General features: G+C 48.2%; 6 protein-coding genes across 6 annotated transcripts; 5 read left to right on the forward strand and 1 right to left on the reverse strand.

The window, feature by feature from the left end:
* Nucleotides 1-1,059: 1,059 nt before the first annotated feature.
* On the reverse strand, nt 1,060-6,313 carry LOC104585129 (proline-rich protein 36). Its single transcript, XM_010241126.3, has 3 exons — nt 6,236-6,313; nt 1,692-2,345; nt 1,060-1,608 (listed from the first exon to the last, which is right to left on the reverse strand). The coding sequence occupies exons 1-3, from the start codon at nt 6,311-6,313 to the stop codon at nt 1,423-1,425; spliced, it is 918 nt and encodes a 305-aa protein (XP_010239428.1). The 3' UTR covers nt 1,060-1,422.
* A 574-nt stretch (nt 6,314-6,887) lies between these two features.
* On the forward strand, nt 6,888-10,447 carry LOC100839455 (flap endonuclease GEN-like 1). Its single transcript, XM_003578415.4, has 8 exons — nt 6,888-7,196; nt 7,478-7,675; nt 7,929-8,099; nt 8,194-8,375; nt 8,474-8,723; nt 8,936-9,068; nt 9,251-9,765; nt 9,922-10,447. Exons 1-8 carry the CDS (start codon nt 6,993-6,995, stop codon nt 10,186-10,188), a joined length of 1,920 nt encoding a protein of 639 aa, XP_003578463.1. The 5' UTR covers nt 6,888-6,992; the 3' UTR covers nt 10,189-10,447.
* Nucleotides 10,448-11,622: 1,175 nt separating this feature from the next.
* Nucleotides 11,623-13,050, forward strand: LOC100830551 (dehydration-responsive element-binding protein 1H). The gene has a single exon (XM_010240091.3). It carries the CDS (start codon nt 11,748-11,750, stop codon nt 12,480-12,482), a length of 735 nt encoding a protein of 244 aa, XP_010238393.1. The 5' UTR covers nt 11,623-11,747; the 3' UTR covers nt 12,483-13,050.
* A 1,948-nt stretch (nt 13,051-14,998) lies between these two features.
* CBF2 (dehydration-responsive element-binding protein 1H) lies at nt 14,999-16,339 on the forward strand. Its single transcript, XM_003576700.4, has one exon. The coding sequence runs from the start codon at nt 15,116-15,118 to the stop codon at nt 15,890-15,892; it is 777 nt and encodes a 258-aa protein (XP_003576748.1). The 5' UTR covers nt 14,999-15,115; the 3' UTR covers nt 15,893-16,339.
* Nucleotides 16,340-19,821: 3,482 nt separating this feature from the next.
* CBF3 (dehydration-responsive element-binding protein 1H) lies at nt 19,822-20,913 on the forward strand. The gene has a single exon (XM_003576701.4). It carries the CDS (start codon nt 20,102-20,104, stop codon nt 20,852-20,854), a length of 753 nt encoding a protein of 250 aa, XP_003576749.1. The 5' UTR covers nt 19,822-20,101; the 3' UTR covers nt 20,855-20,913.
* A 3,745-nt stretch (nt 20,914-24,658) lies between these two features.
* On the forward strand, nt 24,659-26,386 carry CBF4 (dehydration-responsive element-binding protein 1H). Its single transcript, XM_010240092.3, has one exon. The coding sequence runs from the start codon at nt 24,769-24,771 to the stop codon at nt 25,513-25,515; it is 747 nt and encodes a 248-aa protein (XP_010238394.1). The 5' UTR covers nt 24,659-24,768; the 3' UTR covers nt 25,516-26,386.
* Nucleotides 26,387-27,507: the final 1,121 nt, after the last annotated feature.

Genomic DNA, 27,507 nt, shown 5'->3' on the forward strand with positions numbered 1-27,507 from the left:
CAACCCACGAATACCAAGCGTGCTCACACTCAAATGTGCGCTGGCTGGATTAAGCGACACGACGTTTCCAAGTTCCACAACTAATCCAGGGGGACCACCCAACTGAGTCTATCCGAAACGAGAGCCCGGTCGAAGCGTCGTACGGACTCAAGAGTTGCGTGGACAGCTGGTAGTGGATCAGAGCCCGCAGGATAACCACTCCAGACTAGTGCCGCAATCCTATATGAATGCAAAGTCACCAACAAGTCTCCAACACAACACCAGTGTATATGCGATATGCCAAATGAAACGCCCGAACTATGTGGCCCCTGGAAGAACTGAGGATCAAGTACTAAGTCGAGGAGGAAGCCATATCTTCTCCCGCGAGCGGTTAGCGCGAAGTTTCTTGGATCGGCGAAAACAAGAACTCAGTCCTTAGGTCGGCGCAAATGGAACAAATCACCAATGCGTTAGAGCACGGCCTCCCATCGTTGCCTTGTTGCCGTTAAATAGCATATCACAGTTTAATAATTGCAATTTAAATACAGCAAGTAGCATGTGGATGTAGCAATTGTGGACCCCAAAGTAAGGACACTAGACTAGCAGTCTAAGCATGACATCTAATGACCAAGAACTAGGGCAACAAGCAAACATGTGTGACATGGTATTAGGACCAGTAACAAGACAAAGGCATTTGAATAGAGCTGACTACAAAGCTATGCAATCCTAGATGCATCGTGACAAAACTGAGAACGTAACTTAGTGCAAGAATGAGAGAGAGGCATTGGGTATAAACAACATGGTCAAGGAATGGCTGTTTGCCTGGAGTACTCAATTGCCCGGAATTGAGCAAGAATCCTGGAAGAAGAACACAAGTGTAGGCGTCGTCGTAGGAATCGGAGACTAACTAAAAAGAAGCAAATACACCACATAAAAGAAAAGTATAAGCATACAAGATACACATGGTAATTGAGATGCGCAATCAAAAAAGATGCGTGACATAGAGATGATGCATGACATATTAAGAATTCCGAAATAAATCCACTATACAACTACCAAGTTAAATGTAGTCCAAAAACACTACACATAGCATCTATACATCTCTATATGCAAGGAATAGAGTTTAATTGATTAACTACACTCAACATTTAGTTGTATTATCATGCATGAGAATGACATGGATAGGTGCAACACAAAATTTAACAAGAATAACACAAAGATCCGACTAGGTCGGGGCAGCACACACCAATGGCAACAAGTTACCTGCAACTATCAATACTATCGGTACAATCACGGGCATCTCATACAACACATGAATATCACCAATTGCAACCTAAGAGTCTACGCCAAAGACGGTGGGCTTCACGGAACGGTCGCTCGTTATACCTTGGACTCGTGCGGCGTCGCGATGTAGTAGTCGACGTAGACGAGGTAGTCGTACACTTAGTCGGCGTAGTCGAGTAGACGATGTAGTCCAAGTAGTGGTTCACCGCATCGGCTCGGAGATTCTTCGGTCTTCATGGCGCACAACAAAGACTTGGGCAGCGACACGGCGAAGCACTCGCGGAGCAGCGGTAACACGACAGCTAGCAGCGGCAACAGTAGCACGGCAGCAAGCACACGGAGGCGCTGACCAGCAGGGTCCACACGTCAGGAATTAGCAATTTCCAGAAAAGAAAAAGGGGAAAAGGCCACGGCTGCTGGGCTTGGACCTGGCTTGGGCTTGCGGATGGGCCAAGGAGGAGGGAGCTGGGCCTGCGGGCTGGAGGCAGAGGAGGCTGGTGGGGAGCCCTGCAGGTGGGGGCGCTACCAGCGACGAGGAGAGCAGCAGCGAGGAGGCCGCACCTGCTGGAGGAAGGAGGAGCCCACTGCAGCTGCTGGTGGAGGTCGACGGCGAGGTGGGTGCGGGCGGCGGAGCTCGCGCAGAGGTGGTCGCCGGCGTGGTGAGAGGCGCGGGCAGGCGCGGGCGTCGGGGAGAGGCGGCGCCGGCGAGGTGGAGAGGCGGCGAGCTCGGCGGCGGCGCGCGTGGAGAGGGAGCCGCAGGGCGCGAGGCCGGCGCGGCCGACGGGGAGAGGCAGCGCCGGTGGCGCGCGTGGCCAGGGGGTCGCAGGAGGAAGGCGCGGGGAGAGGGAGCTTCGAGGGCGCCATGAGAGGAGCTCGTGAGGGAGGGTGCTAGGAGGAGGGAGGCGCCTGGGGAGCTCAAGGGAGGAGGGAGCAGCAGGGCTCCAGCGCCCATGGGAGGAAACCGAGAGAGAGCAAGGGGATCGGCCAGGGAAACTAGCTACGGGAGGAAGAAAGAAGTAGAAGGGGAGGAGAAGCTGGGCGGCCAGGGAATTAGGGGGAGGGAGAAAAAAACAAGGAGGGGACTAGCTTTTTATAAGCAAATCAAAAGTTAGAGTTTGTTTAATGGGCTGGTTAACAAACAACTGCACGCAAATTAAATTAATTTGATATTTTATTTGATTTTGAAATAAAAATAAGAAGAGAGATGGTGTAGGTTTAATTAGACCCGGAAATAATTTGTCAACTCAAATTAAGATTTGTACAAAATAATTTTTAGGCTGCCACAAACACAACAAATGACACGCAAATGACAACACCAAAGAAGAGACATTTTGTGTAAGCGAATAATATTTCATGTGAGATGATGCTAATGACATGGCAACATGTTAATGATGACATGAGCACGACAACATGATGATGATAATTAAATTACAAAACAGTCCAAAAGGCTTAAAAAGAAAAGGGTTGCTCTCGGGCTGTTACAAGCTTGAAAGTTACCGGGCAATAATAAGTGAGTTATCGGGTTATTCACGATTATTTTGAATGTTAGATCTAGTAGGGTATTCTTGGCTACTTCTTTTTCCAACTTTAAAAGTGTCATGTCGATGATAACTTCTTTTTCCAACTTTAACCTAAACGCCTGGATAACTACATGAGTGCCATGCTGGTGACTGTAACCTAAACGACTGGATAACTACGTGAGTGTCTTGTTGGTAACTGTAACCTAAACGACTGGATAACTATCTGGGTATCAAGATGGTAATTGTAACCTCAATTAATGACCTGATAACTACATGAATGTCATGTTGGTAACTGTAACCTAAATGACGGGATAATATCCGAGTGCCAAGATGGTAACTATAATCTCAACGACCGGATAACTACATGAGTGTCATGTTTGTAACTGTAACTTAAATGACCGGATAACTACATGAGTGTCATGTTCGTAACTGCAACTTAAACGACTAGATAACTATCTGAGTGTCAAGATGGTAACGGTAACTTCAATGACCGGATAACTTCATGAGTGTCTCATGTTCGTAACCGCAACTTAAACGAATGGATAACTATCTGAGTGTCAAGATGGTAACGGTAACTTCAATGACTGGATAACTTCATGAGTGTCATGTTGATAACCGTAACCTAAACGACTGGATAACTACGTGAGTGTCATGGTAGTAACTGTAACCTAAACGACTAGATAACTATATGAGTGTCAAGATGGTAACTGTAACCTCAATGACCGGATAACTACATAAGTGTCATGATTGTAATTGCAATCTAAATGACTGGATAACTCATCATGACGGGTAATTGTAACCTAAAGGATTGGATCACTAGGTGAGTGGCATGATGGTAATTGTTACCTACACAAGTGGGTAACTACATTAGGTAAAAGGTGGTTACTCTAACCCAAACAAATGGGTAACTTTGTTAGGACATGATGGTTACTCTTGTAACACACACAATTGGGTAACTCCAAAAGCACCATGTTGGTTACTCAGCTTGATACCTATGACCCACTTGGGGATGCTGCGGCAACTAATTTTGAGGTAAGATGTTATCAGCGATGATATGCGAATTAACATGCTAGATTATTCACGAGTAGATACAATGTGTTTGGGTGACTTTCTTTGAACTCAGAAGTTATCAACAAGCAAATACACAAGTTACCAAGTTATTGGTGTGTAGTTATTGGGTTCAAAACACTATATCTCACTTGGTAACTACATCGGTGCCATATTGATAACTGTAGCATAGACATATCGGTAACTACATAAGTGAGATTGTGGTAATTACATTTTGAATCAGTATTATTGCGACAAGTGGGTAATTCTACCGTGAACAACTAGGTAAATCCCATCCAAGCTATTTAGTAACTCTGAACTAGGCAAGTTGGTAACTGCATCGATTGCATTGATGGTAACTGTATCTGAACATCAGGTAACTACGTCAGCTCATGGTGATAACTATAATCTAGACAAGTTGGTAACTGCATCAATGGCACCGATGGTAACTATAACACAAATAAACAGATAACTACATCAATGATATCATGGTAACTGTAACCTAAAACTGTTGGAGAACTACATGAGTACTATCTTGGTAACTCTAACTACTGCATGTGGATAACTGCATTGGTGATGTGTTAATAACTGCAACATGAGCAACTTGGTAACTAAATTAGTGCCATGACGGTAACTATTAGCTTGACATGCCTATGGTGGTACATGATTACTTTAATGACATCGCAATTTTCCCATACATCATAGTATGGTGGTAATTAGGGGTGGGCATAAAAACCGAGAAACCGAAACCGATCACCGAAGAACCGGAAACTGAAGCCGATTGGACCGAAACCGAAGAACCGTTTAAAACTTCGGTCAGCAAACTCAAAGAACCGAAGTTTGTTTGGTTAATTCGGTCTCTTGCCTCGGTTAACCGAAAAAACCCAAAGAACCGAAGTTCATTGCTGCATCTTTAAAATTTAATGTTTTCATTGCACGTTAGATGATATTTACTCATTACGTGTGTCTGTGTCACAAAAGATTATGTGTTTATTTTTGCATGTAACTTAAATCTATTTTTTTGTTATAAGTAGAAGATTGAACTAAATTTGTTTTCATTTTTTTTGCCGTAAACACAATGTTCGGTTTTCGGTTCTCTCAATTTTTTTAAGATAACTTCGGTCCTCATATTTGAAGAACCAAATTTCATGAAAACCCGAAGAACCGAACCGAAATTTCGGGTATAACCGAACGCCCACCCCGAGTGGTAATACTTCCTCCATTCCAAAATATACCTCATATAGATTTGTGCACTTGGACCAAGGGAGTTCTCGTTTCTAGTGCCTGACCACTCATATTGGGTTAATAATAAATTGATGTGAGTAGTTATTGGCCGTGTGCGGGTACCAAGAGAAAATGAGGTGTATTGTGGAACAAATTAAAAAAATCTATACGCGTTGTATTGTGAAATAGAGGGAGTACTAAACAATGTCTAGATCAATCAAGTTGGAGAAAAACAAGGTAGCACGACAACATGGCTCTTCGATCCACTCCACCTAGTAATGAGCTAATAACAGCCAATCGCTGAATTATAACTGCTAGGAAGACTGTCATGCCAAGAAAAACAAGTGTAGGTGACACCTTATGAAATCTCTAGCCCAGTCACCTCACAATTATCAGTGCTATAGAGCAGAAAAGAGAATTATGCATGTCTTCCATTGCAAAACATGCTAACTGCAAAGTAAGCCTAGTCCACCAATCGAGGAAACACACATAAAGTAACATCTAGTTACAAATTTGAAGCAATGAAAAGTTCGAGACAGAGAAGGAATGGAGTCATACAATTTCGGGCCTGATGAAGATAGTCTTGCTAATCACATTGATAGACCCGGAATTGTCAAGCACACACGCGATAAATGACCAAGTGTAGGCTTCGCAGTGTAGTGGAAGAGTCGCATGAACTTGTCGCACATCACCCTGTCCTCATATGGTGCTATTTGTCACGTTCAGAATAATCAACAGGTTACGGATGGCTTGCACAATGTGTTCCCATAAAATTGGCATTTCATCGAACAGGTACGGTGCAACTCTGTTGGGGAGCTGAGAAAGGACGCCAGAGCTGGTACGAGCTGTCGCGGCAGCCGTTGCGCATGTAGGTGATCTGCTCCGTCAGGGACTCGCACTCCAGCACATGGTGCATAGGCTCCTACTCCCCCTTGGTGTCGTAGGTCCACCACCTGCGGTACACGTCGCACATCGGTTTTGGCAGCCATGGAACCTCCACTGCCTCTACCCTGTTGCTGCTGGGCGCGATTGGCTTGGGCGGGCGTCGAGGAGGTGGGCCGGCTCGGCCTGCTTCGCGTTATTGCTTGTTGCGGCTGACGCTTTCTTCTTTCCCTGCTGGACGTCAACATGGCGATGCTCCTCCTCGTCCTTTTGCCGGGCAAGGAATGGGAGCTGACAACCTCACGGTGGGGCAGGGCGTCCTCTTGCAGAATGGAGGAGGCGGAGGTCGGGGGAAGACCTAGCACGCTCGGCCCCATGGATGGCGAGTGGGTGAGGCTTGACAAGTGACGACCACATCTTCGAGGTACAGGAAGGCCACGACGAGGAAGATGGAGACAAGGAGGTCCCCTAAGCACAGCTGCGCGTCAGGCCTGCGTGTGGCCGCCGCTTCCTCCTCTTACTTCGTGACCGCGCCGCCATGTCAGGGAGCTTCCTCCTCCTACAGTAGCCATTCGAAATGGGGTTGGGGACTTGGGGCTGCGAGTGGAAGAAACAAGGCAGAGCCTGTGGCCGGAAGAAAGGAGGTTCGGGCAATTTGGAAACCGGATGATCGCGATCGAACGGCAGACGAGGCGTACATGCGTAAGGTGAGTTGCGGTACGTCTGGAAAGCGTAAGGTGAGTTGCGGTACGTCTGGAAAATAGATTTTCCGAATTTTAATTGTTCAAAAGAGAATAGTATAAAAAAACAAGTTCAAATTTGAAAGTAGCATGATTGAAACGTTGACTTCGGTGAAGAGGCGCAAACGCAACCGCTTCCGTTTCTTAGATCAACAGACGCAATGTTTCATCTGTGCTGGGCCCACTTTACATACGCACAGGCACGACACGGGGACCCAACCAAACGGCCCATTAGCCACAACGGCGAGTCCCGCGAGCCGCAGCGCCCTAGAAACCCCGCCGTCGACGACGACGGCAAAGAGGAGGAGGAGGAGAGATGGGCGTGGGCGGGAGCTTTTGGGACCTCCTGAAGCCGTACGCGCGCCAGGAGGGCGCGGGGTACCTCCGCGGCCGCCGCGTCGCCGTCGACCTTTCCTTCTGGATCGTCTCCCACACCACCGCCATTCGGGCGCGCTCCCCGCACGCGCGGCACCCCCACCTGCGCACCACCTTCTTCCGGACGCTCTCCCTCTTCTCCAAGGTCGGTTGGATTCCCCTCCCCACCCTCTAGTCGCTCCACCTTCCGTCGGTGTCGCTTCCCCCCTTCGGATTTTTGTCGCATTCACCCGTTTCTTCAGTACCCCCAGTGCTTAGCGCCATGTCTCTCGCTCCTTCAAGATTCAATCTTTGATATGCGACCGCTGTCCAATCTTTCATGGGCTTACTGTTATGAGTTCGATATCTCGTTTTATTTAGTGCTGCCGGGGCTCTGCGCCTTGCGATTTCGATTCACTTGTTGATCTGTCTCTGGAACTGTTTCAGATGGGAGCTTTCCCGGTATTCGTGGTGGACGGCCAGCCGTCGCCGCTCAAGTATCAGGCGAGGGCTGCGCGCTTCTTCCGAGGCTCTGGGATTGACCGGTCCGCGTTGCAGAGCGAGGATGCGGAAGGGGAGGCCAGTGTCCCGGCGCCGGTGAAAGGGAGAAATGCTGCGTTCACGCGATACGTAGAGGAGTGCGTGGTGAGTGCCCATATCTTGGCAATGTTGTTATCCTTTTTCACGATTTAGGACTTCATTTGGTTAAGAAAGCTGGACTGAAGTGCAATGTATTCACTCTGCTAGATTAACAAAAAAATAATTCTCTGAGACCGTCCAGTAGTAATTTGTGCAAGTTTCCACTCTAGTTAGCTGATGCATTTCGGTGCTCTGGTGTTGCTACTGGAAACCAATAAAGGTCCTTTCTTTGACAGTTTTGTATTTCTGTAACGTATAGGAACTGCTTGGATATCTTGGAATGCCAGTATTGCGGGCAACTGGTGAAGCTGAAGCTCTCTGCGCTCAGTTGAATAATGAGGGTCATGTAGATGCCTGTATTACTTCAGACAGTGATGCATTCCTCTTCGGTGCTAAGACCGTCATAAAAGTGCTACGATCGAATTGTAAGGTGGGCAGTCTATTATAGTTATCATACCGCAGTGGAGGATCCGCTGCTTCACTTTCCCTGTACCATGGTGCGATGACCAGGAATTTTTTTTCAGGAACCTTTTGAGTGCTACAACATAGCCGATATTGAGTCTGGCATTGGACTGAAGAGGAAACAAATGGTAGCCATGGCCCTTCTTGTTGGCAGTGACCATGATTTGCATGGGGTGCCTGGTTTTGGTGTTGAGACTGCCCTTCGGTTTGTGCAGCTATTTGAGGAGGATCATATTTTAGATAAGTATGTTCTGTACTTTGATGAGAAGTTATTGTAATTTCCAGCAAAATGAGTAGCGCAAAATTATATTTCTGAACCTAATCTTATTTTTACTAATCCAGATTAAAGGAAATTGGTAGAGGAATCTATCCATTCCTAGAAGGATTTGACAAGGCCCATGTTAATGATCTACCATCACCATCTGAAACGAGCCCACCAGTTGTGAGATCACCTCACTGCTCACATTGTGGTCACCCCGGCAGCAAGAAAAATCATAGCAAGACTGGGTGCAATTATTGCCTGGTGGATACATTAGAAAATTGCGTGGAAAAACCGGCTGGTTTTGTATGTGAATGTCCTAGCTGTGACAAGGTAAACTCATTTGATTTCTAGGAATTCATAACTCTGTACTTTCCAGTGTCATGTGCACTACAAAAACTAATGTTTGTTGCCTTGTTCATTGCCATAAACTCATAATCATTCTCATGTCTTCTGTTCAACGAAACAATCTACTCCCTTGTAAATGGTTTATTGAATCTTAATTCTCTACGTATTAATAGTATCTTTGGTGGTATCATTGTTAGGCACGCAGTCTGAAAGCACAGAGAAGACACGAAAATTGGCAAATCAAGGTCTGCAAAAGATTAGCTGCCGAGACGAATTTCCCAAATGAAGAGATAATTAAATTGTATTTATGTGATAACAATTTGGATGAAGGTAAATTTTGGTAACTGTCTTTTATTATTTCTCAATGTGACATGTATCTAAGAGTATGGTTTCTGCACTTCTGTTTAGGATAGTTATATCTTATTCTGTTTTCCAATATTTCCTGCATTGTAATCTGATCTTTGTCCTCGTTGATGTATATCCTAACTGAGACCTCATCGTCCTGTCTGCAGAAAATGGTATTCCATTGCTCAGGTGGGATGAGCCTAATGTTGAGGCTTTGGTAGACTTCTTGGCTTATATGCAGAAATGGGAGCCATCTTATATCCGACAGCACATGCTTCCTATGCTATCAACCATATATTTACGTGAAGTGGCTTCATCTCCATGTAAATTATTGCTTCTGTATGACCAGTATGAATTCCTTTCAATTGAACGGATTAAGATACGATATGGACACCCTTACTACTTGGTCAAATGGAAGAGGGCCAGTTCCAGTATGGTTTCAAGTGGCGTATCTGATACGAAGCCGGAATTAGATGGGGACGGTCATGCTGAGGTGGTTGTTTTGGACGACGATGATGACGAGGAGGCAACAGTGATTTGTGAATCTGCTGACTTGTTAGATGAGCCAGACATACCACAAGTACTCAGGGATGATAACCGCATCTTTCTATTGACCGATGAAGATATTCAGCTCGTGAATGCTGCATTTCCTAATGAAGCACGGCGGTTTCAGGAAGAACAGGTTCGTATTAGTTGCAATCTTCACGATGATCAAGTTACAATACTACGATGCTTCCAGGACATCATAATGAACTACTGAATTATATCCTCACTTCATTTATTTCTTGACCAATACTTTTGTTCGGTTTGGTTAACAAATCCCCTGAATTGGTTGCAGAGTCTCAGGGAAGAGAAAACAAGATCACGGAAATCCAAGATGAACCTAGCAAATAGCATGTTCGAGACACCAAAAGGCCCAAGACCTAGCGGGGTTCAACTTAGCATCAAGGAGTTCTACCGCTCGAAGAAAGCAGCGGGAGACGAATCTGGGAAGAAGCTGCATGTTGAAGGCCAGACATCGAAGGCTGCATCAAGAAAATCCTCACCTGTGGACCTCGATAAGAAGATACCCAAGTCTATTCGACGGCGCCTGCTTTTCGACTAAAACAATCCACTGTTCTCCTGACAGTTTCTTCCACTGCTGTACATGCTTCAGTGAATGTGTTTATGTTTCTATTGGGCCTTGGATGTTTCTTATGGGCCTTGGATGTAAATTATGCGGCCTTTCTCTGTATAGTAAACAAGCAATCTTTATAGTGAAAAAGGGGGCAGTATTTTGTTGAACTTGACTGTGGAAGCAAAACTTTGTATGTGCTGTAATTGCCACTATGCTCAGCATGAATCCATGATAGATGTTAGGACTTGCATACGGCACGGCCGTCCGCCGGCTAGTCTTATGCATTTATTCAAGGAGCTGGCTTCTTGTGTTGAAGTGAGTTGCCATGAAATGCGCGGTCATTAGTTATTTGCATGCTTGCACTAAGAGACAAAATGATTAGGTTGTTGATATGCTTTGTAAATACCCTTTGTAAAACAGTAGTAATTTCAAAATGTTTTAAATCTCAAACCACGTGCCTTTAATTACCTCCGGATTGATTCGACAAGATCTTCAAAGCTAATGGGTATGTTTCGATTCTTTCTTGCCTTAAAAGTTTCTTCATCTTTCTAGATATACAAGGCTAAATTGGAGGGAAATAGGGCCCAATGATCTTCATATTTCGTTGATACTGTATATTATTGGGGTGAGAAATGAGAATTGCTGACCGGATCCGTCTCGTCCCTTGGCTTGCAAGGACGAGCTCATGGCCGCTTCCAACCACGCACGAGCTCCTTCGAGGTTGGAAGGATGCAAACGAGCTCCTCGCAAGCCTGGATCCTCACTTGGCGGCAGCGGAGGGCACGGAGCCACGAAGGAGAAGGACATGGCTGCGGTGCGCGCCACCGCCGAGCCCGAAGAAACGGCGATGATATTTCACCGGCGAGCTTGCCGGCAACGTGATGACCCACGTGGACAGATACGGTAACAGAAATAGAAACGTGAGTGCAATACATAGAGTACGATTTTACTTGAACAGGTGGCAGCAGCTGGTTGGGAGATGGGGCTCGGCAATACATAGAGTACGATTTTACTAGAGCCGGCGATCGTTGCCGGTATACAAACCATTGAAGCAAACGCGGCAAAAAAATATCTAATCGTTGGGCCTCGTGGGCTAGTAGCAGCTAGCTAGTGGAGCCCAATCCCCTCTCTTGGGCAGAGGAAGCTGCCCATTCGTTGGGCCTCCATGAGCTAGCAGCTAGCTAGTGGAGCCCAATCCCCCCCCCGCTCTTCGGCAGAGGAAGCTGCCTTTTTTTTTTCTTTCCTTAACGCTGCAACCTCACGCCGTCACGCGTCGTTCACTCGTTTGCCAGTTGCCACCAGCTTATGCTGGCCAACGGGTACCTGGCGTTCCGGCAGCGCGCCACGTGTCAACTCTTCAGCGCGTCACCGAAAACTATAAAAAGAGCTGCCGCAAACCAGACTGACTTACTGAACCCTCTCCACAAGCCCAATCCTCTCATCTCACACTTCCGACACACCAGACTGAGCTACTAATCTGAAATCCAGCAGCAAGCTCCAGCAGCAGCACTGCAGCAGCCAGCAGCAAGCAAGCTACTAGCGAGCAAATGGACGCGGCCGACTCCCCTTCCTCGTCGTCCTCGCACGAGCAGCACGGGGCGGCGTGTCCACCACCGGCGCCGCCGCGGCCGAAGCGCCCCGCGGGGCGCACCAAGTTCAAGGAGACGCGGCACCCGGTGTACCGCGGCGTGCGCCGCCGGGGCCCCGCCGGCCGCTGGGTCTGCGAGGTCCGCGTCCCGGGGAAGCGTGGCCAGCGGCTCTGGCTCGGGACGCACCTCACCGCCGACTCCGCCGCGCGCGCCCACGACGCGGCCATGCTCGCGCTGCGCGGACCCTTCTCCGCCACTGCGTGCCACCTCAATTTCCCGGACTCCGCTTGGCTGCTCGCCATGCCGTGCGTGCTCCCCAGCGACCTTGCCGCCGTCCGGCGCGCCGCCCTCGCGGCCGTCGCAGACTTCCAGCGCCGGGAGGTCGCCCGCGGCGACGCCACCGTCCCCGTGGTTGAGGATATCGCCTCCAGCGCAACTGCGCTGCCCTCGTACATGGACGATGCCAGCTCGTGGGCGGCGTCGTTCCAACCTTGTGAAATTGGAAATTTTGACGTTCCGGTTGGCATGTTCGAGCTCGACATGGCCGGCGAAATGGACTTGGGCGTGTACTACGCGGACCTTGCGGAGGGGCTGCTCATGGAGCCGCCACAGATGACGCCGGATACCGAGGCGTGCTGGGAAATTGGATACTACAGCCATGGAGGAGCTGAGGCCACGCTCTGGAACTACTGAACGAAACGCTCTACCCTGCTTTGGCTCCACGGAACAAACTGAAGCTGCTTGCAGCGTAATAAAATTGTTGAACCTTAAATTAATCGACTCTAATCACAGTCCTGAACTATAGGAAAAGGCACCTGAAACTGAAAGGACAGCAGTAGACTGCAGGTTTACTCAAAGGGATTGTTCCTTCCGGAAAAGGACACACTCACTTCGTGTTTGGTAACCACAAGAGGCAACAAGAATGAGAAAGATCAACGCTCGCCGCTCGGGAATTAGACAGGGGTGGACCAAGTATGCTAATCCAAACAAAAGATGTGGGCGAAATCCTCGTAGCCACACGAGCTGACGGGGTGATGCTGTCTGGCGCTATACTGCCTCCTTCCTATATTGTGTGGCCAAGAGGGCGAGATAGCGAGATGATGTGTAACCTTTCTCTCTTTGGAAGGCGACGTCTCACTTTAGATATTTCGATGTTTTTTTGGTGCAGTTAGATATTTAGATTTGGTATTGTTGCATTCCATTTTTGCACGAACACGACTGTAAGTATTTCAGTAAAACAAGCAAGCGACGCAAACTCAAATTCCACTGAAGTTTTTTGCTTCTCACCCGGAGCTGCCGGGGAACCTGAGCTCACCGACGAGCTCTTGTTTTTGTTTGGTACTCACTCCGTCACATATTAAGTGACTTTCTATTACATGTATCTAGACAATTTTTAAATATAAATACATCTATATTTGGACAAATTTAAGTCACTTAATATGGTAGAGGGAGTACATGCAAGGGCTGCTTCCCCTGGATCATCTATATTTGTGGTTCTTTTGGGCCTTGGATGTAATTATGCGGCCTTTCTCTGCATACTCTCTCCGTTTCATAATTCTTGTCTCAAATTTGCTCAGAAATGGATGTATCTATTTCTCAAAAGTGTCTAGATACATGTAATATTTTGACAAGAATTATGGAACGAAGCTAGTAGTAAACAAGCAATCTTTATAGTGAAAAGGAGGGCTATTTGGTTAGGCGAAGTATCCCGCAAAAATCCTCATTCGGTGCAAACCGTGCAAACTTCATAAAAACCATGTTTAAAAGTTTCAAAAAAATTCTACAAAAATATCTTATGTTGGGAGTGTGACGTTCTACAAATCTGCAAAATTTCAAGTTCAAAATCAAAAGCATGTGGAAGGAATTAAAAAGAAAAATTTAAAATGAATAGTATCAAACACTGAAAAACCACTATTAATGCAGGATTTGTTTTTTTCGCTGCTACCATATGAAATTGAGTTTGAACCTGAAATTTTACACATATATAAAACATCACTTTCTGACATTGTGATTTTTTTTTGAGTTTTCATAGTCTGCACCGTAGAGGTGGTTTTCACCGGATACTTTGCCGTTTGGTTATTTATGCTCATCATGAATCCATGATAGATGTCAGGACTTTCATACGGCACGGCCGTCCGCCGGCTAGGCTTATGCATTTGTTCGAGGAGCTGGCTTCTTCTGTTGAAGAGAGTAGCCATGAAATGCACGGCCATTAGTTATTTGCATGCTTGCACTAAGAGACAAAATTATTAGGCTGGTGAGTGTTGATATGCTTTGTAAAACAGTAATTTCAAAATGTTTGAAATCTAATACCATGTGCCTTTATTACCTAAACATTGATTCGACAAGATCTTCAAACAGATTCTATATGGGTATGTTTTGATTATTTTTTGCCTTAAAAGTTTATTTCTCCTTCTAGATTTGTTTTAGAGCAAAAATTCCTAAAGTATTATTGCGAGCACTAGGATTTGAACCCTAGTGGGTGGAGTCCTGCACCCACAACTCCACCATCACACCAAGATGTGTCTCTCATCTGGCTTTATTGATTCAAGAGAGAAAGTACAAAATATCGATACACGCACGAACACAAAATAACAAAAATATTCAACAAAACTTAAAGCTTCGTCGTAGTCTTTCGAAATAAACATCTCTTGATTCATCCTTCGCATCTTGATACCTCTCCACGTATTCGTTGACAAAATTACAAAATATCATGCTTACACAAACTAAACTAACCTCGTAGGTTTTGAAAAGCCGCATGAGCAGTCCACCTCAAACGGTGAGAACATAAGATCATTGAACGCAGCAATGCCGAGATCATACTCCTTGCAAATCAAGCTGTAAAATTGGTTCTCCGTCAATGAATCAACAAGAAAAAGACAAAAAACACGAAAATACGTGGCATGGCAACCATTGAAGCAAAGGCTATACAGCCATTGAAGCAAACGCGACAAAAAAAATACCTATTCGTTGGGCCTCCATGGGCTAGCAGCCAGCTAGTGGAGCCCAATCCCCTCTATTCGGCAGAGGAAGCTACCCTTTTTTTCTATTCTCAACGCTGCATCCTCACGCGTCGTTCACTCGTTTGCTTCCAGCTTTTCCTGGCCAACGGGCACCTGGCAGTCCGGCAACGAGCCACGTGCCTCCTTTTCAGCGCGTCACCGAAAACTATAAAATGAGCTCCCGCACACCAGACTGACTGACCGAACCCCGTCCTCCAGCAGCCCAGCTCAATCCTCTCATCCCACACTTCCGACACACCAGGCTGAGCTACTGATCTAAATCCAGCACTAAGCCCCAGCAGCATCAAGCAAGCTAGCGAGCAAATGGACGCGGCCAGCTCCCCTTCCTCGTCGTCCTCGCACGAGCAGCACGGGGCGGCGTGTCCACAACCGGCGCCGCCGCGGCCGAAGCGCCCCGCGGGGCGCACCAAGTTCAAGGAGACGCGGCACCCGGTGTACCGCGGCGTGCGTCGCCGGGGCGCTGCCGGACGCTGGGTCTGCGAGGTCCGCGTGCCGGGGAAGCGCGGCCAGCGGCTCTGGCTCGGGACACACCTCACAGCCGACTCCGCCGCGCGCGCCCACGACGCGGCCATGCTCGCGCTGCGCGGACCTTGGTGCTCCGCCGCCGCGTGCCTTCTCAATTTCACAGACTCCGCTTGGCTGCTCGCCGTGCCCCACGTGCTCCCCAACGATTTTTCCGCCGTCAGGCGCGCCGCCCTCGCGGCCCTCGCGGACTTCCAGCGCCGGGATCAGGTCGCCCGCGGCGACGCCACCGTCCCCGTCGTCGACGAGGTCGCCTCCAGCGCGTCTGCGCTGCCCTCATACATGGACGAGGCCAGCTCGTGGGCGTCGTCGTTCCAACCTTCTGAAATTGGGGATTTTGACGTTCCGGTTGTTGTGGGTAGCGGCATGTTCGAGCTCGACATGTCCGGCGAAATGGACTTGGGCGCGTGCTACGCGGACCTTGCGGAGGGGCTGCTCATGGAGCCGCCGCAGACGACGCCAGATACCGAGGCGTGCTGGGGAAGCGGATACTACTACGATGGAGGAGCTGACGCCGCGCTCTGGCACTACGGAACGAAACACTCTATCCTGCTTTGACTCCACGGAACAAACTGAAGCTGCTTGCAGCGTAATACAATTGTTGAACCTTAAATTAATCTACTACTCTAATCACAGTCCTGAACTATGCAAAAAGGAATAAACTCACGTCGTGTGTGGTAGCAATAAACAACAGACAAAAAGAACGAGAAAGATCAACGCTCGCCTCTCCATAATCAGATAGAGGTGGCCACTCCAAACAAAAGATGTGGACGAGACACATCCAGCTCAGCCGGTTAAAGTGATCACACATGGACACTGGATGTTTTCCTGAAATCCTCGTAGCCACTCGGGCTGACGCGGCGATGCGGTCTCGGTACTGCCTCCTTCCTATAGATTGTATGGTCAGGAGGGCGAGTAGCCGAGATGATGCGGTCTCGCACTGTACTGCATCCTTCCTGTAGACCCCACTGTACTGTGTCCTTTTTTCCTTTTTGGAAAACGATGCCTCCCTTTAGATATTCGATATTTAGATATTTAGATTTAGTATTGTTGCATTCCATTTTTTTTTCATGAAGACGATGTTTCAGTGAGTATGTATTTGTTTGGAAGCCGGCTCTCTTCCCCTAGAAAACCCATATAGGTTTCACTTCCGCCATCACCACCCCTCCAATGGTAGATCGTCGACCTTCTATTTGTCCACCGCCTCCGCAGATGGTGACGTCTAAGGCTTAGTTTGGCATTGCTGAATTGTGCCGCGTTGAACTTATTTTATAATGTGCTGTGGACAAATACAGACGAAAATAGGTTAGCCAAACACGAAAATAACGAAAAGCGGGTGAAAAAAAGGGATTATGATAATCCACTGCAATGCCAAACGGAGCCTAAGAAGACCCCCAATCTACTAGAGAGAGCCGTAATTTTTCTCGCCTGGATGCTTGGAATTTTTTTCGTCTGTATGCTTTGATAGGTGTCCCCTCGGGACGGTGAGGTTAGGTTTTCTTGTCGTGCGTGCGTGACGACAATATATGTCAAATTCTGCAGATCGATTCAAGGGTACGGTGGCGGTGACAGTGGCTCCAAGGTTCTCAAGGGCACATGCATGAGAACTTCCCGCTTGCCTTCAACAAAGTCAGGCAGACTCCATATGAGAGCGCCGACAACGGCAAGTCATTGGCTCGTTCTGGCAGCAGCAGTGGTCGTCTGGTGGCTTAGGGATCTCAATTAATCTATATTTTTGTTTTCGTTGCTTTGTCGAACCTTTAGTATCGATTTGTGTCATTCTCGCAAAAAATATATGTATATGTCTGGGTCAAGGAGGCAAACTCCTCCGTCGAATTCTTTAGCTTCTCACCTGGAGCTGGGGTGGCACGGTGGTTCTTCGAGCCCGCCGACGAGCTCTTGTGTGGTGCATCCAAGGGCTGCTCCTACGCGTCTCCTGGATCCACCGTCCACCAGAGGGCAACGTGGTGGGAGGCTTGCGTTCTTCTCGGTGTGTTCACTACTTTCTCCGATTCATATTAATTGTTTCAAATTTGTTCAAATATTGATGTATATATACCTAAAAAATGTCTAGATACATAAAATATTTCGACAACTAATACGGAGGGAGTAGTACGTCGAGAAACCTTAATGTTTCTACTCTCGGAGGCACTTTTTCAGGCAGCGAAGAAGGGCGTTTTAAGCTACAAGAAAGGGAAAGATGAAGAAAGCGACGCATCAACGGCTGCTTTCAGAAATGATGGTTGCCCACCATCCAGGCATCCACTCGCAGGATGGCTCCAAAAGAAAGATGCTATTGGTTCCTGCATGCCTCCTTGGCTCCTTACCACAAATAGCAGGGACAACCTAGTTGGGGTACGTCTAGATGGAGGTGGTCCATGTATATACGAGTACGCTAATTAGTCCCAAGACATGGGTCGCAGGTGTGAATGCAGGTCAGCCGGTTAAAGCTACCGGAGACGGAGAGCCCGTGAAACAAATCCCTGACGCTAGCTTAGCTTCAGTCGCTGAGTGGGGAGGCCGCCTGGCCGGGTGAGCGACTGTGATTCTTGCGTGCGAACAGGTGCACGTGAGAGTGCAGCACATCGCTCTCTGGGCTCCTCCTTCCTGCGTGTGAGTGCATCTTATGGCCAACAGGCCTAGATGCTCATAATTGATGTATCCCCTTGTTAGATATTCTTTTTTTGGGCCTCCATGAGCTGGGCGAGTGGAGCCCAATAACCACGCCTGCTCCATGAAGCTGCCTTTGCTCAACGCTGCAGATCCTCACGCGTCGCTAAAAGAAAAAAATAGGATTCAGTGCCTGGCCTTTGCACCGCCCCCACATCTCTCTTTACCGTGGTAAGTCGGTGGAAAAATCATGCCACGTTGGTACCAAAACCACACTTTAGATGGGATGACGAGAGACCACTGTTGTCTGGTTTCTAAAGAGAAAAATATATCATTTACTACTTTCAATATGTTAAGACATAAAAAATATAATTTTCTCTAAAAAAAATAACAAGACACAGGAAAGGACATCCTCACTGATTCACTGCCGTGTAACTACTGACTAGAGTACTCCGTAGTACTAGTAACAAAATGATGTCCCTTCCAAAAAAGGGTCCACTGACTTCACGTGTGATGACCTCAAGTGGCAACAAAAGGGAGAAAGATAACGCTGGGGGTAATCAGAATGAGTGCGTTAATCGAGAAGATGTGGGCCAGAAGCATCCGGCTCTGCCTAATTTTTTGTTCCGGTTATTTCTCGGTCGCGGGATTTTTAAGATATAAGTCCTAAATTCAGAATCGTTGGACCCAACTCATCGCTCTCTTTTCATTCACTTGCTATCATTGTCCTACGATGCGACGATCAAACACGTTGACTAATCTCTATCTAAAAAACATACGACGGCACAATAATAAACCCGATTTAGATTTGGTGTGTTGCATTTCATTTTTGCACGACTATAATTGTTTCAATGAGTATGTATTTGCTTGGATCCAATAACAAGCGAGGCAAACTCTTCCGTTGAATTTTTTAGCTTCTCACCCGGAGCTGCCGCGGCACGGGGCACGGCCGAGCAATTCCAGCGAGTATTGTTGAAAAAAAAATCAGGGAGACTCTCCACTTGCATGGTGTGCCGCCGGAGCAAGGCCTGGACGCGCGCGGTGGGTGTGCTCGTCGGCGAGCTCTTTTTGCTGCATGCCAGGGCTGCTCCGGCCTCCTGAATCCGCCAAATTAAGGTTATCAGTGTGGGTTCACTAGTTGGTTGGAAACCTTCTGGTTTCTACTCTCGGCAGCACCTTTTCGGGCAGCGATAACGAACGGTTTTAAGCTACAGGAAAAGGAAAGACGAACAAAACGACACATCCACACAGCCGCGTTCAAGAATGGTGGTTGCTCCCCATCCACTCGCGGGATGATTCCAAAAAATAGATGCTATTGGTTCCTGCATGTCTCCCGAGTCCTGACCACATATAGCAGGGAGATATTTGTACGTGTAGATGGAGGTGGTCCATTTACGAGTACGCTAATTAGTCCCAAGACGTGGGTCGAGGCAGGTGTGCATGCAGGTCAGCCGGTTAAAAATCCCCGATGGTTAGCTTAGCTTCACTCACTGAGTGGAGGTGGTGGTGACTGTGAGTCTGTGACTCTAGTGAGCTGCTAGTGAGGCAGTGACCAGTGAGGGTATAGGTGCTGAGGTGCCGCACTCTCACGCGCACGGTTGTACGGTATGTCGCTTTCTGGACTCCTCCTATGGCCAACAGGACAAGATGCCCAATAATTGATGTGTCACCTTGCATGTTAGATACTCGTATTTAGTAGCATCGTAAAAACTTTTTTTTTGGGTTCCTCCAGCGGAGATTTGAGAGAAGATAACACGAAAGAAAAGGCCCTTTTTTGGTCTCCACCACGCCTGATGCTACAGGATCACCTGGAGCTGGGGTGGCACGGTGGTTCTTCGAAAGAAAAGGCCCTTTTTTGGTCTCCATCCGTACTGCCTTTGCTCAACGCCGCTTTACCACACGCGTCGCACTCCCTGGCTGTCCTTTAATTGCCACGCGGCTACGGCCACAGGCCCCACCTTTCTCTCTTTACCGCGTTACGCAAAGCTATAAAAGAGCACACTCCACACACCACAGAGTTACTGAACTCTTCAGCTCAAGCTCAATCTCCATACACTCCGGCCAGCCTCCACGCCACGGCACTCCAGCATACTCCCACTAAGCTAAATCAAACACCGAGCCGCCGCCGGCAGCAGCTATATATCAACCCAGCAATTGATGGACATGGACGGCTCCGATCAACAGATCACCTCCCCTTCCTCGTCGTCCTCGCACGACCAGTACGGGGTGGTGTGGTCGCCGCCACCGCCGAAGCGCCCAGCCGGGCGCACCAAGTTCAAGGAGACGCGCCACCCGGTGTACCGCGGAGTGCGTCACCGGGGCAATGCCGGCCGATGGGTGTGCGAGGTGCGCGTGCCCGGCACCAGCGGCAAGCGGCTCTGGCTCGGGACGCACCTCACCGCCGAGTCCGCCGCCCGCGCCCACGACGCGGCCATGCTCGCGCTGCACGGCCCCTCCGCCGCCGCCGCCGCACGCCTTCTCAACTTCCCGGACTCCGCGTGGCTCCTCGCCGTGACGCCATCCGCACTCGCCGACCACGACGAGATCCAGCGCGTCGCCATTGCCGCCGTCGTCGACTTCCAGCGCCGCGAGGCCGCCACCGTTCAAGTCGTCAATGAGCCGCCCATCAACCCCGCATTCGCGCCATTGCCGCCTGACAATGCTGTCCCTTGGGCGTCGTCCCAACCTTCTGCCACCACTGGAATGTTTGGAGAGCCGGTTGCAATGGACAGCAACATGTTCGAGCTCGACATGACCAGCGAAATGGACGTCGGCAGGTACTACGCGGACCTCGCGGAGGGGCTGCTCATGGAGCCGCCGCAGCCCGCGCCGGACACCGGGGCGTGCTGGGAAAGCGGGGACGACGGAGATGACGCCACCCTCTGGAGTTACCGAAACGATTTACCCTGATTTGGCTGCATGGAACAAACTGCTTCGGGCATTAATAAAATGAATTGTGGAACCTTAAACGAATCGAATCTTGAAACACACCAGACTCAAGCAAACGCAGTTCTAAGCTACAAAAAAGAAACAAGAAAAGACGCAGGGAAAGGACATCATCACTGATTGACTGCTGGTTGGCCAGTGGAGTAGTATTAGCAAAATGATCCTTCCTTCCAAAAATGGGTATACTCACTTCATGTGTGATGACCTACAAGAGGTAACAAAAGGGAAAATATCAACGCTTGCGCAGTCGTGAACTATACAAAAAAAGGAACAAGAAAAAGGGACCTGGAAGGACAGCGCCACTGCTAGTGTTGACTAGTACTGTATTACTAGTATCAAAAGCATTGTTCCTTCCGCAGAAGGATACGCTCGCTCCGTGTGTGGTAACCACAAGAGGCAACAAAAAAACTACAGTAGAAAGATCAACGCTCGCGGCCATGGTAGTCGACAGACGTGGCCCTAGTACTCTAATCCAAACAAAAGATGTGGGCGAGACACATCCAGCTCTGCCCGCCTGCAGGTTAAAGTCATCAAATTAAAGATGTAGAGCCACGCGCGCGAGCTGACGCGTCGATGCGCGCAGTCCTGCACTGTACTGCCTCCTTCCTACTCCAATCAGATATGTTTAGATTGTATGGCCAAGAGGGCGAGATAACGAGATGATGTGTGCGTGTAACCTGTCCTCTCTTTGGAAGACGACGTACGTCTCGATCACTTCAGAATATAGTTTGATTTTTCTTGACCCAATCAGATATTTAGATTTAGTACTGTTGCATTTCATTTTTACACGGCTGTAAGTGTTACAATGTGTATATTTTTAAGGGAAATATATGTTGGCTATCGATATATGTTTGGATCCAATAAAAGTATAAAGCAAGCGAGGTTAAATTTGTCTAGCTTCTCACCCGGAGCTGATCAGAGCATGCATGTTCAGGGAGACTCTCCACTTGCATGGTGTATCGCCGGCGCCGGAGCAAGGCCAGGAGGCGGTCCAAGCCTCCAATAAAATCTCTGGCTTGGCACTTTCGCCACCGACCAGATGGCGGGGCTCGCAACGCTGCGCCGAGACCGTCGAGGCGTTCCAGCAGTGCTCGGTCGCTTGCACGGCGGAGACGACGTGGACGCAACGGCACTTTGAGCTCGCCGGCGAGCTCTTGTTCGGTGCATGCAAGGGCGGCCCCTGCCTCCAGGGATCCACCGCCTGCCGCGCAGGGTATATAACGTGGTGGGAGGCCGGGACTGGGAGCCGAGTGCAGCTCGCACTTGGGTTCTCAGCGGGCTCAGTAGTTCATGGGAAAAGCTTGTGGTTTCTACTCTGGGAAGCACTTTTTTAAGGCATCAAACAACAGTATGGGAAAGGAAAAGATGAAGAAAGCGTTGAAAATGATGGCTGTTGACGGTAAACTCGCAGGATGATTGAAAAAAAAGATGCTATTGGTTCCTGCATGCCTCCTGAGTCCTGACCACAAATAGCAGGGACGGGACAACCTAGTTCGGGTAGCTAGATGGAGGTGGTGCAAGATGTGGGTCCAGGCACGTGTGGACTAGCTACCGGACATGGACGTACTGGTGGTGAGCCCGTGAAAAAAAAACCCAGACGCTAGCAGCTTCATTCACTGAGTGGGGGTGGGTACGTGACTGTGACTGAGGGGTATAGTATACTGAGGGGGCAGGTGCTGCACTCTCACGCGCACGGTGACAGCACGTCCTTCTCTGGGTTCCTCCTTCGTGCGTGAGAGTGCACCCTATGGCCAACAGGACAAGACACCAATAAAAGTGATGTATATATCGCCTTTGTTACATACTACATTTAGTTCCATTATTATGTTGTTCTTCGAAAAGAAATGGATGGTTTTCAATTCCTGATGACCAGAAAAAGAAAGACCTACTGCTATGGATCGCCCATGTAAAGCTTCGTTTTGTCGCTTAATGGTGCAACTAACTAAAATAAGTTTTTCAACTACGAGTCTACATGTGTGTCTGTGAACGTCTGCATTTGCACTTTCTAAAAAAAAGTTTTTTCCTACTCTTTTTTTTTCAATGACCGTGCACAAATTTATCCCAAAACGAAGGTCTCAGATTTGGCCCAGCTTCCGTGCCGATGCTATTTTGCATTGTTCCCCACCTTGGTGGCACCGTCCCGCACCCCTCTTGTCAATGTGGTCCTAGGGGAAACCCTAAGTCCGGTCACGGCGACGACGGCGCCAGTTTTGGCGTCGCTTTCCTCCATGGAGGTGTCGCTTTTGGACCTTGTTATTGGTCAGCCATCTCCGTGCTCTTTTCGGAAATGTCTATGTTGTTTTTGTGGATCCCCGACGATCTCCTCTTCACACTGTGAGAGCTATTTCCTAGTCTCCCCCGCATCGCAGCTCTACAGCCTTGTTGTCTCCGTTAGTTGCCGCATGTGCTTTTTCCATTTACACTCTCCTTTGGGCCAAAACCATCCTTCTACTGGAGATGATTTCATTAATAGTACTCTCTCTCTGATCATGTCACTTCATCGCTTTTCTCCACGGCCACCACGGGCTATAACCTTCCTTGCTTTGGTGAATTTGCACTTCCATATGTGTGTGATCATTGAGCTTAATCTTCTCCCCGGTCCTCCGTTCTCACCACAACCACCGGATTCTCCTTCTGGTTTTGAGGGCTCGACGGCTATAGGGGACGATGATTGTGCGGTTATTTGATGGAAATAATTGCAGCCGTGTTGCTTGTTGGTCTCTGGAGTTGCTATGAGCTGATCAAATGTTGTGTCCTGGAGTCATTTCTGTGCTGTCCTAAGGCATTTGTGCGGCCATCATCAGCACCCTCCTTTGCTCGTTGCCTGATTCGTTTGATAATACCACGACCGGTGCTGCACATTGAGCCTCCTTGCGGCAGCTTAGCCTATGTATGCATTGGATTGCTTTCTCGTTGTTGTATAGTAACCATGTACTTAGGTTTTATGTTTTTTCTTGTGTTCTTGCTCCGGCGAGATGTACTTTGAGGAATATATATTCAGGTGGGGAGACTCCCCGAGACTCCCCCCCCCCCCCACCCCACCTTCCCACCTTCCCAGAGTAGACGAGGGTTTGTGTGTTTGACTCCTGGAGGCATTTGGAGGGGGGGAAAACATGCCCTCGCTCATTTTATCAACCCACCTCACCTTACCATGCGATGCCTGCATGTCGTGTTTCGTAATCAAGCCGGGCTCAGACTTCTTGGTATTTGGTTCTGTTAATCAGGATAAGTTGTTAGCGGTCAAAGAAATTTTTTGGATGGTTTCCCAAGCATTAATCGTCTCGCGTCCTGCACAAGTGTCTGTATATACCGAAGAGGTGTGCCGTCAACCTGAAGAAGCATATTCTGCCCTATACCGAAACACACAAGGAGAACTTTATATTTAATCTATTTTTATCAGGGAATACAACCATCATCCAATGATTCACTTCAGAGCTTTGGTTGTGTACATTCAACACCTGCATGACGCATATGTTCTTGCTTCTCTATAGTGGAGTTTTCTTTGCCTCCGCCGGAGAGGAGAAAGCAAACTCGAAAAAAAGAAAACATCCGTCCCTTACTTCCTTTGGGGGCCCCTCTCCAGTCCAGGGGCTGGGCGAGTGGAGCCCAAAGGCCACGCCTAGAAGCCGCCTTTGCTCAACGCTGCATTTCCTCACGCGTCGCTTATCACCACCTGTCCTTCCCTGGTTGGCCCTTACACCGCCCCAACCTCTCTCTCCGCGTTACCCAAAGCTATAAAAGAGCACACTCCACACACCAGAGTTACTGAACTCCTCGGCTCAAACTCAAATTTCCTCGCAAAGTCGCAATCCGGCCTCCACCGCACTCCAGCTCAAGCTAAACCAAACAAAGCCAGCAGCAACCCCAAATTAAACTTCATGGCCATGGACGGCTACGATCAATGGATCAGCTCCGCTTCCTCGTCGTCCTCGCACGACCAGTACGGAGTGGTGTGGTCGCCACCGCCGAAGCGCCCGGCGGGGCGCACCAAGTTCAAGGAGACGCGCCATCCGGTGTACCGCGGAGTTCGTCTCCGGGGCAACGCCGGCCGGTGGGTGTGCGAGGTGCGCGTGCCAGGCAACCGCGGCAAGCGGCTCTGGCTTGGGACGCACCTCACCGCCGAATCCGCCGCCCGCGCCCACGACGCGGCCATGCTCGCGCTGCACGGCCCCTCCGCTGCCGCCGCATGCCTTCTCAATTTCCCGGACTCCGCCTGGCTCCTCGCCGTGACGCCGCCCGCGCTCGCAGACCTCGACGACATCCAGCGTGCCGCCCTCGCCGCCGTCGCTGACTTCCAGCGCCGAGAGGCAGCCACCGTCCCCGTCCCCGTCCCGGTCGCCGCATCTGAGATAACCTCCATCGCGTCTATGGTCCCTGTGAATGATGCCGGCTCGTGGCCATCGTTCCAGCCTTGTGTCGCTGGAATGTTTGACGGGCCGGTTGTAATGGGCAGCGACATGTTTGAGCTCGACATGCCTGACGAAATGGACCTGGGCATGTACTACGCGGACCTCGCGGAAGGGCTGCTCATGGAGCCGCCGCTGCCCGCGCCGGACACTGGGGCGTGCTGGGAAATCGGAGAATATGGCGACGGTGGAACTGACGCCACCCTCTGGAATTACTGAAACAATCTACCCTGATTTGGCTCCATGGAACAAATTGAAGCTGCTTGCAGCATAATAAAATTGTGAAACCTTAAACGAATCGACACTACACTCAAGCAAACGCAGACACATGCAGTTTTGAACAACAGAAGAGCAAGAAAAGACGGTTATCATCGGTGATTGACTGCTGGCTGACTAGTACTAGTAGTTGCAAAATGGTCGTTCGTCCCAAAGGGTATACTACTCACCTGTGTGATGAACTGAACAGGCAACAAAAGGGGAAAGATCAACGCCAGATAATCAGACAGTCCAACTATAAAGAAAGGAAAAAAGAAAAAGGCATCTGAAAGGACATCGTCACTCACTACTGGTTGATGGTAGTACCGTAGTAGTATCAAAAGGATTTGTTCCTTCCGAAAGAGGATACACCCACTTCGGGCAGTAGTAGCATCAAAAGGATTGTTCCTTCCGAAAGAGGATACTCCCACTTCGTTGCTTCCGAAAGAGGGCAACAACAAGAACGAGAAAGATCAACGCTCGCCGCTCGGGAATCAGACAGAGGTGGCCCAAGGGCGCTAATCCAAACAAAAGATGTGGGCCAAATCCTCGGAGCCACGCGAGCTGACGCGGCGATTCTGTCTCGCAGTGCCTCCCTGCCTCTTTCCTAGATTGTATGGCCAAGAGGGCAAGACAGCGAGATGATGATGTCTGACCTTTTTCTCTTTTTTCCTTTGGAAGACGACGTCTCGATCCCTTTAGAATATAGTGCTAAGATATTTTCTTTGATGCAACTTGCATGATGTCCCGGATATTTTGCTGTACTATTTTAATAGTAATGTGCCATTTAGAGCAAGTATAATAGGACGATGCATGCAGGCTGTAAGAATTTAAATACTCCTCCGTCCATCAAAAGATGTTTCAAGTTTGTTAAAATTTGAATGTATCTAGTCATGATTTAGGTATAAATGCATTCAAATTTAGTCAAATTTGACACATTCTTTGTTGGACGGAGAGAGTACTATATTTTGCTAAGTTGGAGGAAAGATAAGAAGAGAGAGAGGAAAAAAGTGGGCTATTAACTAAAAGCCAGCTGCATACGTGCTCCTAGACTCCTTGTGAGAATGAGATGCGGGCCAAGTTTTAATAAAGTACTATATATTGATAGCTAACTATTATACACGTTGACTATTGTGCTGGCTATATGTGACATAGCATAAGCTAATAGCCAGTACTATAAATTGATCGATATGATATTATGTACATATCTGGAATTAAAATTCAGATCATCAACCAGTTTGTTAGTTTCTACTTCGGACGGTTGACCATACATACATCACATATCAGATTGTACAAAAAATTGGAATTCACATGTTGATCAATTGGTCATTTGCTTGTATGTGATGTTAATAAGTAATCCAAGTTAATATTTGCGGTAGTAAGTAAAGTTAGAATTGGGGGTCGTGTATTGATATATACTCCCACCGTTTCTAATTGTAAGAAGTCCTAGATTTGTCATAAGTCAAACTTCTCAAATTTTGACAAAGTTATAGAAAAACCTAATCAACATAAACGACTCTAAATTAGTTTTATTAAATCTTTCACGATATATATTTTCATACTCCCTTCGTCCCGAGTCACTTGTTTTGGAACGGAGGGAGCACTATATTTATTTGATATTCTAGATGTTGATACATTTTTCTATAATTTGGTCAAAATTGAAAAAGTATGACTCGGGAAAAATAAGTTTTTACATTTAGGAACATAGGTAATTGTTAAAGTTCTTTTTAATACCCGGTAATAACTCATTCCTGCAAAAATATACCCCCTCCGATACATAAATACATAATAAGTGTCTTAGATTTTATGCTATGTATAGACACATTCAAATTTAGTCAAAGTTGAGACATCTTTTGTTGGACGGAGGGAGTACTGAATTTGAGACACTTATTATAGATCGGAGAGAGTAGATTATAACTGATGGAGTTCAGCTCAATATTTAATATTCTCATGATT

Source organism: Brachypodium distachyon, chromosome 4 (assembly GCF_000005505.3).
Source record: "Brachypodium distachyon strain Bd21 chromosome 4, Brachypodium_distachyon_v3.0, whole genome shotgun sequence".
NCBI classification, from domain to species: Eukaryota; Viridiplantae; Streptophyta; class Magnoliopsida; order Poales; family Poaceae; genus Brachypodium; species Brachypodium distachyon.

What these genes read in the sequence shown, in the direction of transcription:
- LOC100839455 (XM_003578415.4), top strand. Translation starts at nt 6,993, where the DNA reads ATGGGCGTGGGCGGGAGCTTTTGGGACCTCCTGAAGCCGTACGCGCGC. An exon ending in GATACGTAGAGGAGTGCGTG is followed by an intron (nt 7,676 to 7,928) that starts GTGAGTGCCCAT and finishes TGTAACGTATAG; the next exon opens with GAACTGCTTGGATATCTTGG. An exon ending in AATGTCCTAGCTGTGACAAG is followed by an intron (nt 8,724 to 8,935) that starts GTAAACTCATTT and finishes TATCATTGTTAG; the next exon opens with GCACGCAGTCTGAAAGCACA.
- CBF2 (XM_003576700.4), top strand. Translation starts at nt 15,116, where the DNA reads ATGGACGCGGCCAGCTCCCCTTCCTCGTCGTCCTCGCACGAGCAGCAC.
- CBF3 (XM_003576701.4), top strand. Translation starts at nt 20,102, where the DNA reads ATGGACATGGACGGCTCCGATCAACAGATCACCTCCCCTTCCTCGTCG.
- LOC100830551 (XM_010240091.3), top strand. Translation starts at nt 11,748, where the DNA reads ATGGACGCGGCCGACTCCCCTTCCTCGTCGTCCTCGCACGAGCAGCAC.
- CBF4 (XM_010240092.3), top strand. Translation starts at nt 24,769, where the DNA reads ATGGCCATGGACGGCTACGATCAATGGATCAGCTCCGCTTCCTCGTCG.
- LOC104585129 (XM_010241126.3), bottom strand. Translation starts at nt 6,313, where the DNA reads ATGGGGCCGAGCGTGCTAGGTCTTCCCCCGACCTCCGCCTCCTCCATT. An exon ending in ACGCCCTGCCCCACCGTGAG is followed by an intron (nt 2,346 to 6,235) that starts GTTGTCAGCTCC and finishes ATAAAAAGCTAG; the next exon opens with TCCCCTCCTTGTTTTTTTCT. An exon ending in CATCCGCAAGCCCAAGCCAG is followed by an intron (nt 1,609 to 1,691) that starts GTCCAAGCCCAG and finishes CCTGCTGGTCAG; the next exon opens with CGCCTCCGTGTGCTTGCTGC.